General features: G+C 46.8%; 1 protein-coding gene across 4 annotated transcripts in view; it reads left to right on the top strand.

Annotated features, from left to right (window-relative positions):
- Positions 1-16,526, top strand: part of LRRC20 (leucine rich repeat containing 20) — a 92,937-nt gene that overhangs the window by 61,529 nt on the left and 14,882 nt on the right. For all 4 annotated transcript variants that reach the window (XM_080937627.1, XM_080937624.1, XM_080937626.1 and 1 more), the window contains exon 4: positions 947-1,114. In XM_080937627.1, coding sequence (XP_080793753.1) covers positions 947-1,114 — 168 coding nt within the window. The remainder of the gene's footprint in view (positions 1-946; positions 1,115-16,526) is intronic.

The raw sequence follows: 16,526 nt of genomic DNA, 5'->3' as shown, positions 1-16,526 counted from the left end.
ACGCCGTCCACAGTGTTCTGCAAAACATCTCCGACTCATCAGTATCCCTGCCTCTCCTGATGTCAAGCTGCTTCCTGTTGTCTGTGGTCACTGTAACTTGTTTTGTGTTCCTGTCACCGGCTCAGGATCTTGATTGGGTTTGTTTTTTTGTGAGTTACCTGAAAGGCAGGAAAAATCTCAAGTGTGGCATGCGCAGCAGGGAAATTCTCCAAAACAGCAGACAGAGAGCTTGTTCTTTTCTCTCTCTCCCCCTCTCTCTCTTTATCTCTCTCTCTTTCTTTCTGGTTGTTGCTATTGTTATTATTATTGTTGTTGATTGTTGGGTCTCTCTAGGCAGTTCTGGCTCCCCTGGAATGCACTCTGTAGACCAGGCTGGCCTTGAACTCACAGAGACCCACTTGCTTCTGCCTCCAGAGTGTTGGGATTAAAGGTGTGCTATGATGCCTGGCCCAGGAGACTTTTTTGAGAAGTTTTTCGGCTTCAGCCTCTGGCCTGGTCAGTCTCTCTCAGCCTCTGGCCTGGTCCATCTCCCTCAGCCTCTGGCCTGGTCTTTCTCTCAATGCTGCTGGGTCTCCTCATGAGGGTCCCTCCCACAGGCCACTGATCGACTTCACAGTGACCACTTCAGGGGAAGAACCTGTTCATATCTGATTGGTAGTAGCTGTATGGGAGATAAGGATACGGCAGAACCGGGTTTCCCCCAGCAGTCCTTGTTATACTTGGGCCTATCTTGACACATTCACAAGGCCCATCTGAGGGAGCTATCCCATGTGTATCTTTGGGCCCCAGCTTCTGTCAGGAGACCCTCCTACACAGCCAAAGTAGGGTACATCTGCTGGAATAATCGCAGAAGGGGCTCTGAGCAGTGGTGGGGTCAAACAGGCCTGGTGGCCTCTAGGCAGGCCTCCCTTCCCTCCTAACTGTTCCTTCTTCAATCTCATGGCAGAGCTACGCCTGGAGGGCAACTACCTCTATCGCCTCCCCAGCGAGGTCAGCAGCCTGCATCAGCTCAGGGCCATTGACCTGTCCCGGAACCAGTTTCAAGACTTCCCAGAGCAACTGACCACCTTGCCTGCGCTGGAGACTATCAGTCTGGAGGAGAACAAGATAGTGGGTGAGTGTATGTGTGCCTACCACTGCCCGAGGCTGTGAAGAGTGTAGACCACTGGAATTTATTTTCTTTTGTGGCCCCAAGGGAGGCTCAAGTTTGCAGGACCAAGATACCTGAGCAGGCAGTGAGCCTAGGTAGATAACCACTGCACAGCCCTGCCTTCTGCCTGGCTCTCGCCTTCTATCAGGAGCCTGGGCTTGAATCTTCTCTATCTTCCCAGTACTGAGCAGGGCCCATGAGCTAAGCATGCTCAGAACAGTCGCTCAGGGCCCCCACCAGGAGGAAGAGTCAGACAGGCACCTTCTGTAAACAGCGCCCCACCCCCCACCAGGCTGGGTTCTGCCAAGGTTTGGAATGTGCCCTTCCTCTTCTCAACTCTGTCACACCAGAGAGGTCAGGTGCTCACCCATCTCGGTATCCTCATCTCCTTGGCTCTTAGCTTTCTCGTCCCTGCCTCACTCTCTTACTCCGCCTCTCTGAGCGCTAGTGGGGTTACCCCCTTCAGCTCTGCTCTTATTTTTCCTTTAGTGTTTTCATGGCCCTTTATGCCACTTGATTAAAGGCAATGGGCTTTTGAGCGGTGTGGGCTTCAGCAAGGGAATGCCTTGTGCTCGGTGCATGGAGAGACTGCAGAAGATAAATGCATGATTAGAAACCTTAGCCCTGGGCTGGAGAGATGGCTCAGTGGTTAAGAGCACTGACTGCTCTTCCAGAGGTCCTGAGTTCAAATCCCAGCAACCACATGGTGGTTCACAACCATCTGTAATGGGATCTGATGTCCTCATCTGGTGTGTCTGAAGACAGCTACAGTGCACTTATGTATAATAAATAAATCTTTAAAAAGAAAGAAAGAAACCTTAGCCCTGTGAGGGCCCACCCTATCCCCACCCCATCACCATCCCTTTTCCCCCTCAGTGAAGCCTTTGGTCATGGACACTCCTAAGGCCTGGGTTGGCTCACTAGTAACTCGGTCCTCTATACAGTCTCTAAGCAGAAAATGTGTCCCTAGGGTACAAGCTCACCTCGAGGTCTCCCTTCTGCACCACCACAGTCAACTGTGCTCAGCTCTGTCTCATTGGCAGCTCTGCCTCCCCGCTGCCTCCTCTCCTCTTACTATGCCTCCCCTCTGCCCTTTGCTTCCTCGCTCACTCCGATACCTGTTTGTTCCTGCAGCTGATCCAAGTGAACTAGTGGTCGGTGGCAAGTCCAGAGCTGAGCAGGTGGCTCAGGACAAGTGCCGGACAGCTCTCCAAGTGGAAAGCGCTCTGCAGTCAGTGGTCACCTGGTTCTCTGATATCCCTGGCCACCCTAGAAGATGATCGAGATGAGAAAAAGAGTCTGTCTTCCAGGTTGGGGTGCAGACTGATTATCTGTGCTGGCTGTGGCCCATAAAGTGACTCACTAAGGCAGTACAGGGGTCTAGATTCTTTCACACTTCCGCTACCTCAGGGTGGACAATGTCCCTCCACAGAGCAGCCCCACAAGGACAAGCCAACTTTGGCTTACTGTCACATACACACAACTCTACCTTTCTCTGGGATGACAGTAAATAATGTCACCTGCTCTTACTGCTTAACAAGTCCATGGTGTATTTCCTCGAAGCCAAGGCTTTTAAGAGGTTCATTTAGCCTTTGTAGCCAAGTCTCTACTGCACGCTTGACCATGTTAAAGACCTCCGCGCCCAGGCTGTTTCCTGGCCAGGGTAAGCCCTGCTCAGAGGCCTGTGATGGGGGATACAGAGATGCTGGGCGGAGGGGAAGCTATCTCTTTCCAGCAAAAGCCACCAATCATCCCCAAGCAGCAACTGCCCTAGAGGTGCCCAGTTAACCTCCGGTAGCCATTAGGCTACGGGAGAGTTGACTGTTCTCATCAAAAGAGAGGGACCAGACAGAGGCAGCTGTCATACTCTGCTGGATCACCCCGGTCGCCCAGATCCATTCTTGTTTCCTAGTGGCTTTTCCATACTGCATCATTCACAGAACTTCTGGAACCCTGCAAGCCTCAGGGCAGGCCAGCAGGGGGCTGTTGGCAAGCCCCGGAGTCCTGTAGCTTTGTGTGGTTTGGCCAGCTCCAGCTCCTCTCCCACAGGACCTCAGTGGAGCCATTGTAGTCAGAGCTTGGTACGTCTTCAAAGTGCCTTGCTTCTCCCTTAGAACTTTATGAGGGAGTTGAAAGAAATAAAGCCAAATTTTTATGAGAAATGTCTTTTTTAAATGAAACCTTTTGCCTTCTGGACAGTGGTGGCCCATGGCTTTAATTCTAGCACCGAGGAGGCAGAGGCAGGTGGATCTCTGTGAATTTGAGGCCAGCCTGGTGTACAAAGTGAATTCCTGGACAGCCAGGACTGTTATGTATAGAAAGCCTGTCTTGAAAAACATGGAACAAAACAGAAAAACTTTTGTTGTGGGATTTTTATTACATTTATTTGCTTTATTATTGTGGGGTTTGGGGCATATGCCCCAGTGCACATGAGGATGTCAGGGAACAACTTGTGGAAGTTATGGTTGACACAGTGGTGCACACCTTTAATCCCAGCACTCAGGAGATAGAGACAGGCAGATCTCTGAAGTTGAGACCAGCCTGGTTTACAGAGTGAGTTCCAGGATATTCAGTCAGGGCTGTGTAGAAAGAAAGAGAGGCTGTCTCAAAACAAACAAACAAAACAAAAAAAGGAAGAAATTCATAATGTGGATCCTGAATCCGAAACTTAGGTTTATAGGTCTGCCTCAGAAATATCTTTGAGATTTGAGTTACTGTAAAGCTTTTAACTCAACAAGCAGAATGAGCTCTGAACCAGCTTTAAATGCTAAGAAACACTCTATCCCCAGTCCTGAAGGACACCCCCCCCAACCAGGCCTCCTATCTGGGTCCTGAAAGACTGTGTCCAGTAGCATCCATGGTCAGCCCAGCCACCCCGTTCTTACACTGAGTACCACCATCTGATTCTTCTCTGTGCTTGGTGCTGTTCTGGGCTGAGAGGAAGAATAAGGACATGGAGAAGGGACACCCTGGGCCCTCTGTGGCAGAGCATGCCAACCAAGAGGAGTGGGGATACTTCTGTTAGCTTTCTGAGGTGCAGGATGGGGTGCTCTGTGCTTTCCTTTTGGTAGCATGCCTGCTACCCGATGTGTACTGCACGTAGTGTCTGCAGATCAACACCATAGAGCAGGGATTTGAAAGCCTCGGAGTGCCTCTAACGTCCCCAAGACCAAGTCAGGCTGAGTCTTTCAGCATGAGGCTGTGATCCACCGAGGAACGGTAATGGTAAATTAGTAGGTTGAGACCAGCAATTTTTTTTAATAGAGTAGAAAATATCAGGGTACATCACATGAGGCATGATAAGTTGTTACTTTCATGTCTTCTAATTTCAGTGTTACCGTGTGTACACTCAGGTGTGTATTTGGAGTCCGTATGAGACATTGTGTTTCTTCACATGGTTGTAATAAAAACTACCAGGGCAGTCAAGGTGTAGTGTGCCTGCCACCCAAGCTGGTGAGAACCTGGCCACCCGAGTTTGATCCCGAGACCCACATAAAAAGAGAAGAAGAAAACCAACTCCACAGAAGTGTTCTTTGAAGCTGAACATAGTGGGCACACACCTTTAATCTCAGCATTTGGGAGACAGAAGCCGGAGGTTCAGAGCCAGTTTGGTCTTCCAGAACAGACAGTGCTATGTAGAGAGACCCTGTCTAAAACCATTCACCCAACCAACCAACCAACCAACCAACCAACCAACCAGCCAACCACCCACCCAACCAGCCAACCAACCAGCCAACCAACCAACCAACCAACCACCCAACCAACCAACCAACCAACCAACCAACCAACCAACCAACCAACCCAAAAAGTTGGCCTTTGGCCTCTTAGCACATGTACACATAATACTAATAGGTCAAATCTTAAAAATCAATAAAAACTACCTAAAGATACTAAGTTGTCCTCTGGAGAGCTGGACTGCTGCCCCCATCAGCCTGGCCACCAATTCCCCACGCCCCAGCTCGTGTTCTCAGCTGTATGGTACAGTCTTACCCTCTGAAATCCACTAACCCGTCTCTGGACTGCGTGCTTAGTCTAGAAGCCCTTCTTTTGTCTTAGTGCCCTCTCTGCTGGTGGCTAGGTTCTCCAGTCTGAGCACATGGTTCAGACGGATAGGAAGCAGAGCAGGTGATGTGTGCCTCCCATGAGGCTGGGAAGCTTTCTGGATTTTGGGAAACATAGTTGTTTGTTCTGGGGTTGGGGGGCAGGATCTGTGTTTGTGGCTTAAGAATAATTTGTTCATCACAAAGATAGATGATAGAATACTTTATCTAAGTTGCCAAATATAAATGGACTGGACATTCTGAATATAACTCCTACCTAGTAATTCTCATAATTGTTTCATCTCTGTTCCTATTGTATGTTGCTTATTATTATAAGAGAAAGAGGCTTTTTATTTAGACAAAAAAAAAAAGGGAATTGTTGAAGTTTGGTCTGTTGCTATGTATTATAATGCTAAATTCTGTATCCCAAGGTCTAGTTGCTTCAAGATGAGTGAATTCTCATGTATCTCAGCTTTTGTTGTGCAAACCTAGCTTCTTAATTTAAAAATATTGGTTGAACAAAGATGCCTATAGCTGGGCAGAAGAGAGGCAGGTGGGGCTTGTAGTCTAAGGCAGAGACCACCAATAAAGAGGAGGAAGAAGGCGCTATCGGGTAGGTGGAGCTTGAGAACATGGTCATGAGGGACACTTGTTGGAGTAGGAGGGGTCCAGGTCGAACACAGCAAGTAATATCTCAGGGTCATTGACAGGAAAGTAGGCAAACTAGCATAGAGGGTTGATATCTGTCTAGCTCTAATGCTTTAAGGCTTATCATAAATGTATGTATGTATGTATTATGTATATATGTATGTATGTATGTATGTATGTATGTATGTATGTATGCATTTGTTCAATGCCAGGTGTGATAGCACATACCTTTACCCCTAGCACTGGGGAGGCAGAAGAAAGTGGATCTCTATGAGTTCAAGGCTAGCCTGGTCTACAAAGTGAGATCTAGGACAGGCAGGGCTGTTACAAGGAGAAGCCCTGTCTCAAAAACCAAAACTAACCAAATGGACAAAGAATATTTGTCCAAACAACACTCATCTAAAATTTTCTGGGGTCTGAGATGGTTCCCAGATTTTCCAAACCAGAGAGCAGTACAGTCATCTCTCAAAATCCATAGGGGATGGGTGCCGGGACACTGGCGGTTACCAAACCTGCCAAGATGACCAAGTCCCTTGCACAAAGTGGAAAGTCTTAGTCCAGCTTTGTAAGTTGAGTTCTATATGCAGGTGAGGGCAGGCACAAGATGAGGCAAGGCCTGTGATTGGGCAGTGAAAAAGAAAGGCGGGCGCAGAGATTTTGAAAGACAGGAAAGAGAAAGAGGAGAGAAAGGAAAAAGAGCCAAGATGGAGGAAGAGAAAGACGACCCAGATCTGTATGGCTTTAAATAGCCACAGATAGCTATGAATGTCTTAAAAGGGATGGATTATTACAGGACAATTTGTCTTATCTGGGTGGGCAGTTAATATCAGTTGGCTCTGAATTTATTGTGTGGACATTTTGTGGGGTGAGAATTGACTGATATAAATATGATTGATAAATTGCAAGCTACTAGAGTTTTGATTTTGCTGGGTTACTGGGAATTGTGACTGAGCAGAGTCTGTAGCAAGAGAGCCATGAGACAGGCGGTCATTGCATGGAGCTGGTGTGACAGTGACCCACAATGGGAACTAGAAGGATGGTCACTGCTGGGGCTAGCCATGGCAGTCAGATGTCCACAAGGGTCAGATTAGCCGGTGGTAGCGTGACATGGATTTTTTTTTTTTTTGCCACGCAATTTCAAATAAAGTTTATTAAATAATATGTACAACAGAGTAGTAATTCAACATGTCTATCAAATCAATCCACTGCAATAAGAAAAAAAAAATGAACAGAAAAAAACCTGTGTCTGCATAGTACATGCACTTGGTGTGCAATTTAAATGCAATACTTTAATAGGTTACATAGATCAGTTTTTTTCTTTTTTTCTCAATATCTTCTTTTGGTAGTAACCAAAAATATCTCAGCAATACGACTTAATACTACTGCAGAAGAATAGGCCTGCAAACAGAAAACTGTAAATGACATCATGGTTGTCTTCTCTTCCCCAGAGAACAATTGAATATGTTAACAATTATGGAGCCTTTTTAAAAATTATTATTTAACACTACACAGCTTACACACGGCTTCCAGAATCAGCTCTCAGTGTTACACTTAGTGAGAAAAGATGCTGAGTGGGTGGGGTGGCTGTTACATCACAGGATTTAGGGAATAACGCCAAAAGATGTCCGCATGTGCTCAGTACTGACATGGGTTTTCTCTGACTAGTTTTGGCCTGTGGCTGGCTGAAGTGTTGAGTGAAGTATGTTCAGGTAGGGAGGATTGACTCTCGGTGGAGACTTGTAAGTATTTATGAACAAATCGGCTTGGGGGAGATACAGTCTCTGGAGAGATAGAGGCTTCGGATCCCGACGTCCGGGCTTGCGGGTGTCAGTGTGGACACATACCAACTAACTCCTTGAAAGGACATAACCACTAGGGGAAGGCAGACATGCTGGGGCCAGAGCAGAGAGAGGCAGATGGTTACACAAGCACTTTTATGGAAGAGATTCCCAGATTGCTTCAGAGAGGGCTTCTGAAGAAGTGAAATGTTTAGACTGACTGTGAGTAGCTTTCTTAGTTGGGGTTTTACCACTGTGACTAGACACCATGACCAAGGCAAGTCTTATAAGGGACAACATTTAATTGGGGCTTACAGGTTATGGGAGCATGGCAGCATCCAGGCAGGCATGGTGCAGGAGGAACTGAGAGTTCTACATCTTCGTCCGAAGGAAGCCAGGAACAGACTGAGCATCCTTAGGCAGCTAGGAAGAGGGTCTCCAAGCCCAGCCCAGCCCCCGAGTGACACCCTTCTTCCAACAAGGCCACACCTTCTAATAGTGCCACTCCCTGGGCCAGGCATATGCAAACCATCACAGTAGATGTGGGTTCATGGCAGGGTACCAATCCCAGGAAGTCATCCGCTTCCCACCTCGGCAGTCTACATGTGGGTTACGGTTCAGAGGGAGCACAGCTGTGGATCAGAGGGAGCACGGCTGTGGATCAGGGGGAGCACAGCAGCATTGTATTCTCACTTGCCAGCACTCACTGCCCGGGGTAGGTAGTTCAGTGCTAAAAGATGTAGAGGTGAGGAGAAAAATTACATGTTTCAACGACTTCATTTTACTAAGCAGGAGACTCCCAGTTAAGTAAGAATTTGGCTCTTCATGACCCTCAATTCTGTTTTGTTTTGTACCCACACTGTTCCAGAGAGCAAAGGATTATGAGAAAACCCATTCTTGTTAAAGACTTGATTAAAAGCCAGGCATAATAGCATGCCTGTAATTCCAGCACTTGAGAGATAGATCTAAGATCAGGAGTTCAAGGCCTCAGCTACATGGTAAATTCCAGGCCAGCCTGAACTACAGGATTTAACAAACAAGGGCTGTGGCTGTAGCTCAGTGTCAGAGTTCTTGCCTGATGTGTGGGTCCTGGAGTTAGGATTCAATACCTTTACTTACTGTGGGATCTGGAGTTTGGATTTAGTACCTGTACTTGCTGTGTGGGCTGTTTTTTCTATCAACCTAAATAAGCCACAGTCATCTGAGAGGAGGGAACTTCTATAAGTTTGGACCGTAGGTAAACTTACTAGGCATTTTCTTAATTAGTGATCAATAGGGGAGGGCCCTGCCCATTATGGGTGTTGCCATCTCTGGGCTGGTGGTCCTGGGTTCTATAAAGAAGTAGACTGAGCAAGCTATGGGGAGCAAGCCAGTGAGCAGCACCCCTCCATGGCCCCTAAATCAGCTCCTGCCTCCAGGCTCCTGCCCTGTTTGCGTTCCTGTCCTGACTGCTTTCAGTGAACAGTGATATGGAAACATAAGCCCAAGTTGATCTGGTCATAGTTTAATCACAGCAGTAGCAGCCTGACCAAGATACCTGCAAGGTCACTCACCACTCCTACCCTCACATTACCCTCTTTTTGAAGAAAGATCTTTCAGTACTTTGAAGTAGGCTGGACTGGCTGTCCCTGCCTCCCCAGCACTGGGATTACAAGCTTGTGTGGATGAATTACCCTAGAGCGAAGGCTCAGTGGTCAAGAGCACTAGCTGTTTTCCCAGAGGACCCAGGTTTGATTCTCAGCACCCACACGACTGCTTACAAAACTGTTCAGTCCAGTTGCAGGGGAATCACCTTCCTCTGGCCTCCACCGGTAATGCATGTAAATGTTGCACACACATGTATGTGGACAGAATACCAACACACACACACACACTTCCTTCAACAAAACCATACCTCCTAATAGTGCCACTTCCTATGCTCAAGCATTCAAACACATGAAGCTATGGGGACCATTCCTGTTCAAACCACTAGGCTTATAGCCACAACATAATGCAAAAATGGATTCAGTCCAACTTCAAAAATCCACATATTCTATAACCGTCTCAAACTTGTTTAAAACTTCAAAGTTCAAAGTCTCTTCTGAAATTCATGGAGTCACTTAACTGTAATTCCCTATAAAGCAAAAAGAAAACAGACCACGTACTTCCAACGTAATGCATTACCATTGCAAAATGGAGAAAAGGGAACTATACATGGAAATAATTGGACCAAAGCAAGACAGAAAACCATCTGGACAAACTCCAAACTCTTCATCTCCATTTGGCTCCTTTCAGCTTTGTTGGCTGCAGCACACTTCCTTCTTTTGGGTTGGTTCTACTTTCTCTTAGCAGCTTTCCTCGGCTAGAGATCACACAGCTCTGGGATCTCTAACATCTCAGTGTCTCCAAAGAAACTTCACAGCTTCATGAAGTGGCCTCTATGGTCTTCCATGTAGGGACACCCCTGCCACTCATCTGGCCTCCATGACTTTCCTTAGTTATGGGGGAGATTTCATAAACCCTTCTATTCTTGACTCTAAACCAGAGCCACGTGGCCAAAGCTAAGTTCTGCTGCTTGCTGAGACTGGAACATGGCCCCTTTGTTCAATGACATCTTCATCAGCTTTCTCTTTTCTATAGTTTTCCTTCAGTGCCTAAGCTTGACTGTCCTGGAACTTGCTCTATAGGCTGACCTTGAACTCAGAGATTTGCATGCCTATGTCTCCTGAGTGCTTGGATTAAATTCATGCACCACCATGCCTAGACCTAAGCTTTTCTTTAACAAATCTTTATAAGCATGGCCACTATGCCTCAAGATCTGGATTAAAGGTTTGTGTTGCTCTGGATCAAAAGCTTGTATCATCCCACCTCAAGATATGGATTAAATGCATGTTGTCTTCCTGCCTCGATTCAGATCACAGGCTTGCTCTCCATTACTTATTGTTGTTTATTCCAGATACAGTCAAATTGACATCTGAAAATAGCCATCAGTCCATCCCTTATTCACTTGACACACAGTCATATCTCATATGTCCAAATGAAAAGTATAACCTGGTCATAATAAGACCTAACATGAGATAACTCTCCCTTGTACAACAGCAAACACATAGCAAATTTAGAGTAGGTGGCAATGTCCCTTGGGGAATATCTTTTTTGCAAGATGGAAGCTTAGCTGGATGGGATCTGGCCTTGAGGTCACTACTCCCTTAATTCTATTTAATATCTTTAATCTGTTTATTTTCTTGAACACAGGATTTAGCTCTATTCTATTCCCTGGTGCCACTTTAATCAATGAACCATATATTTTATATTTTTCTTGTACGGCTTACTCTTTTTGCTAAACACTGTCATCATAAGAATGACCCACGGGTCCAGAATCTGTCTATGCTAGGTTGTTTGGGGATTTCCTTTGTCAATGCAATTAATCTAATTCTCTTCACTTTAGCCTCAGGCAGACTCTTCAGACAAGTGCAAAAACCAGCCATATTCCTCATCAAAATATCACAAAAACAATCTCTAAGCAACATATTAAACGTTCCTCTTTGAGACCACTTGAGCCAGGCCCTCACAGTTCAAATCACCCTTGGCACCACTGTCTTCCATGTTGCTACTAGGATAGTCCATTTAGCCCCACTCAAATTGTTCAACTGATTTTCTAATCCACATTCCCCAAAGTCCATATTCCTCCAAACAAAAACATGTAAAGGCCTAGCACAGCAATACCCCCACTCCTGGTACCAACTTCTGTCCTAATTAGAATATCGTTGCTGTGAAGAAACACCATGACCAAGGCAACTCTTCTTACAGGAAAACATTTAATGGGGGCTGTCTTAACATTTCAGGGGTTTAGTTTATTATCATCATGGTGGGAAGCATGGCCTTGTGCAGGCAGACTTAATGCTAGAGGAACCACGATTTCTCTTGATCTGAAGGCAGCAAGGAGAATACTAGAATTTCACAATGGGCAGAGCTCTGAATACAGGAGACCTCAAAGTTCACCCTATAGTGATGCACTTCCTCTGACAAGGCCACACCTCCTAACAGTGTCACTCACTGTGGGCTAAGCATTCAAGCATATGAATCTATGGGAGCCATTCCTATTCAAACCATCACAAGCCTCTAGGATTCAATCCCTGATACTGGGAAAAGGGAAGTACAGGTATGAAAGTGGAGAACAAGAGGCCACAGGGCAACTGGTTGATCCCAGTCCCCAGTGCAAGGCCTTGTTTGGGCAGTGGGTGACAACCCAAGACAGAAACCCATTCTGATATTGCAATGGCATCAGTTGCTAAGCCTAACTGCCAGGGTTCAGGAAAATATTGGCTTTCTTTCCAGATTTTTTTCAGTGTGTGGGTGTCACCATTTCCTGCAGTGACTAAAAGAATAGATTAAATGAATTCATTGTATCTAATTCATACACAGGAAGTTGTCTGTTCAGAGTGGCCTGTAATTAAGTACAGAGCCCAGCAGGGGCTTGCAGCATATAGGCATGTTATCTTAGTTACTTTTCCATTGCTCTGAAGAAACACCATTACCAAGGCAACTTATAAAAGTTACTAGGGCTCATAGTTCCTGAGGGCTAGAGTTCATGGTCATCATGGCAGAGAGCATAGCATTAGGCAGACAAACATAGCACTGGAGCAGTAGCTGAGAGCTTACATCCTAACCCACAAGCCCGAAGCACAAAGGAAGAACTAAATGGAATGGTGTGGGCTTTTAGAACCTCAAAGCCCACCTCCACTGACACCTCCTCCTCCAACAAGGCCATACCTCCTAATCCTTCCCAAAGGGTTCCATCAACTGAGGATCAAGCATTTAATCTATGAATCTACTGGAGTCGTTATCATTCAGATCACCACATGTAGGCTATTAGAATGGGAACAAACCTCAGGAGAATTGTCCAAGGCCAATGACTTTGCTCTAGCATGTAAAGATTAGAGCCAATACAGGGCAGTACAGGATGGCAGTCAGCTGTAGATACTCAACAGTCTATTGGCATGAGGTTCCCTTCTCCTTCCCTCACTCCCTTTCCTTACCATATATTCAGAAGGGATTGAAAGCCAGGGAGATGGCTCAGTCAAGCATTAGGACCTGAGTTCAAACCCCAGAAATCTCAGAATAAAGAAAGCTGGGCATGCGCAGGTCATGGGTAAAAGGCACATGATGATAATAGGTCTGACACCCCCTAACACTAGAGAGGAGAGGAGAAAAAAGATAGAAAGGAAAGGGGGAGACATTATATTAGACTACTTCCTGCTGATCAAGTTCCTTGGGGGCAAGTTTGATCTTCAACATCAGGATATCTAAAGTCTTGTTCTTGTTTCTTCTTTGCACACGACAACTACTTAGCAAACCACAGCTAACAACCAACAACCCACCGTGTCTTCTAGGGCTCTAGCATTTATATACCCTCTGAAAAGTCCCCAGAATTCCAAAAATCACACAATTGCAGAAACTGCTGCAGACGAAAATCACTCCCCTGCTAGAGCTCGAGGCAAATCATAGTCAGCTGCTGTGGACAGTCTGATGCAGCCCCATATCCCACACCTGGGATTAAAACAAGAGCATATTCTTATACTATTTATGTGGGTTTTTTTTTTTTTAAAAGAAACCAAAATTCCAAAATTGTCACTACAGTAAAGTGTGCCTGCCTGCTGTAAACAGGTGTTTGCCTACACCATCTGAGAGGGCACGCTGTCCTTCGGGAGTCCTGGATGTTCCTGCATTGCCACCAGGCAGTGCCGAGTCTGGAAAATTCCAAACTCCATGCCCAGGAAGGTAGCTCCATTTTCCTCCTGAGGCTGGTTTGGAGAAGCAAGAAAGAGTACAAGGAGAGGAGCAGTTAGCTTTGCACTTTCAGATGTACCAGACCAAGGGCCCCTGACTGGCCAAATAGTTGTGGGGACTGAGAACTGGACACCATAACCCCTCCCCTCAAGTGGCAAGAGGCTGTCTCCAATCCCACCTTTTTCAGTTGAATGTATGTTTTGGGTTCACGTGTGTGCATGTGAACATATGAAGGCCACAGGACAACCTTTTGTGTCATCCACCTTGGTTTTCGAAACAGGGTTTGTTATTGGCCTGGAGTTCACCAAGTATGTCAGGCTGGCTAGTGCCAGGGATATGCCTGTCTCTATGTCTCTGATGCTGAGATTATAAGCCCATCAGCATGCCCAATTTTGCATGTGTGTGTGTGTGTGTGTGTGTGTGTGTGTGTGTGTGTGTGTGTGTGTGTGTGTGTGGTCAGAGGACAATTTGCAGAAATTGGTTCTCTCTCCTTTCACATTGCTGATAGAAATGATCTTGTGATCAACTTAGGGCGTCAGGCCTATCATCAAGTGACTTTTACCCATGAGCCATCTCACCTGCCCATGCCCAGCTTTCATTATTCTATAATTTCTGGGGATTGAACTCGGGTCCTCAGGCTTTACTGAGCATCTCCTTGGCTTTCAATCCCTTCTGTATATGTGGTGTCTTAGTCTGGTTTTTTATCCCTGCACAAAACATCATGACCAAGAAACAAGTTGGGGAGGAAAAGGTTTATTCAGCTTACACTTCCACATTGCTGTTCATCACCAAAGGAACTCAGGACAGGAACTCAAGCAGGCCAGGAAGTAGGAGCTGATGCAGAGACCATGGAGGGATGTTCCTTACTGGCTTGCTTCCCCTGGCTTGCTCAGCCTGCTTTCTAATAGAACCCAGGAGCACCACCTCAGGGATGACACCACCCACAATGGGCCCTCCTACCCTTTGATCACTAATTGAGAAAATGCCTTACAGCTGGATTTCATGGAAGCATTTCCTCAAGGGAGGCTCCTTTCTCTGTGATAACTCCAGCTTCTGTGAAGTTGACACAGAAAACCAGCCAGTACATATGGTAAGGAAAGGGTGTAAGGGACGGAGAAGGGATCCTCATGCCAATACACTGGTGGGTATCTATAGCTGACTGCCATCCTGTACTGGCCTGTACTTCTTCTAACAAGGCCACACCTTGTTGAATCTTTACAAGCTAGAGCAAACTCATATGTGACCTTGGACAACTCTCCTGTCCACGTGTGGTAATCTAAGTGGTAATGACTCCAGTGGGCTCATAGGTTGAATGTTTGACCCTCAGGAAACCTTTGGGCAAGATTAGGACGTGTAGCCTTGTTGGAGGAAGTATGTCACTGGAGGTAGGCTTTGAGCCTCTTGGAGGAGGCTGTGCAGTGGTCTAGGTCTGTAAGCCCAGTCTTGTAAGGGAGCCTAACCAGGGCAGAAGCAGCCTGTTGGAGTCAACAGGCATGGCCTCCTGGCATCATGGCTTCCCAAGTAGCTGGTATGTACCTATGGTCCACTTCATGCCTACATGTTTACTGAGGGTTTTTCAAGAATGCTCTCATTTAATCCCCTCTGTAACCTTTCAGAACAAAGCGATGGTCACGCCATGTGGACAGAGCGAGGGTTCTAACTCAAGCTCCCTCGGCTCACTCCCGCCAGCACTTTGCACAGGAAGAGGGGAGTTTTCTAGAACAGAGAGCTCCAGGAAAGCTGTTGCCCAAGAGCAGAACTGTGGCTGAAAGGGAACTCCAGAGAGGTGCAGAGGACATGTAAGGCAGACTCTGGAGGCACATCCTGCCAGCTCCTGTCTCCTCCTATTTATTCGATCTCACAGAGGAGAAGCGGGGCAGCATCTCAGGATGGACACACCTCATGAGGGTCCCCACCATCTTCTAGTGCATCCTCACAGAGAAAGGAGCTGGTCCTCACACTGACTGTACATTTCAGTCACCCAGTGCGCTTCTAAACACATTAGCTCAGAATCACATCCTGTGCCCATTAAATGAGACTCTCTTGTGGTGGAATCCTGACTGGGGATGTTTGTTAAGCTCTGCAGATGAGGTTCAGGAGGGGGCTCGGAGGGTAAAGCATCTGCTGAGCGAGTTCGAGGGCCCGAATCCCAAGCCTGAGAGCCTACGTAAAGCCAGATGTAGTTGTGTGGCACATCCATAATCCCAGCACATCTACAAAGAGATGGGAGGCGGAGACAGGAGAATCATAAAGGCTTGTTCAAGAGCACCCTGCACACACCCCCACCCACACATCATACACAGTAGGAAATAAACAACGCTTCAGATGATTTCAGCATGCAGGCAGGACTGCAGCTGCGGCCAGACCTTCTGTCAAATAAGCACACTTCTCTTTTCCACTTGGAAACATATGCAAACCCAGACAAAACCCCATTTCAGTCCCTAGAAAAGCTATAAGTAACCCCACACTCCAAACCCCTTGAGAAGTGTGTAGATGTGGGACCAAAAAAAAAAAAAAAAAAAAAAGCACTAAGCCTGGTCATGGGAGGTGACATTCTGCAGGAGAGTAGCTGAGTTGAACTCTGTGCCATGTATCTTACTCAACTGAGCCATCTCTTAGACCCCAGCTATGGTCCAGCTAGTTCTCTGACACCCCAAACTCACTGCCTTGCTTCTTCTTGCTTCCTTTTCTCTCTCGCAGCCTGTCACCCCACCATTCAAGTCACTGAGCTTCTGACAGCCCATTATGCAGTCCCAGCTCACCCATTAGAGCCTACCCGCTCCGTGGGAGGGAGTGGCAGGCACTTGAGAGACAGAGAAATTGTCTTGCTCTCTGAATAGCCAAGCTGGAACCCTGGTGGGTTGGGGCTGACCAGAGGAGGGAGAGCAGGCTGAGGCAGGAGTGGTAATGAGCAGAGGCTGTTATTGCTAAAGAGAACTGTTGCAGTCAGATTTCATTGCGTGTCGGCTCTGGGTACCAGAGACTTTAGGGAAAGTGTGTGTATGAGACTCGTGAGTGGCCTCCTTTCTGCCCACTTGGCCACCTTCCATGTCAGCCTGTGGGAAGCCAGGGCTTTTCTTTGTTTCCTTCTCTTGTAGCTCACCCTTCTGACAGGTTGCATCTGTGTGTAGGTAGGAGATTGTT

Source organism: Micromys minutus, assembly GCF_963924665.1.
Source record: "Micromys minutus genome assembly, chromosome: 25".
NCBI classification, from domain to species: Eukaryota; Metazoa; Chordata; class Mammalia; order Rodentia; family Muridae; genus Micromys; species Micromys minutus.
The sequence above is the reverse complement of the archived record's forward strand: the minus strand, read 5'-3'. Positions and strand labels throughout refer to the sequence as shown.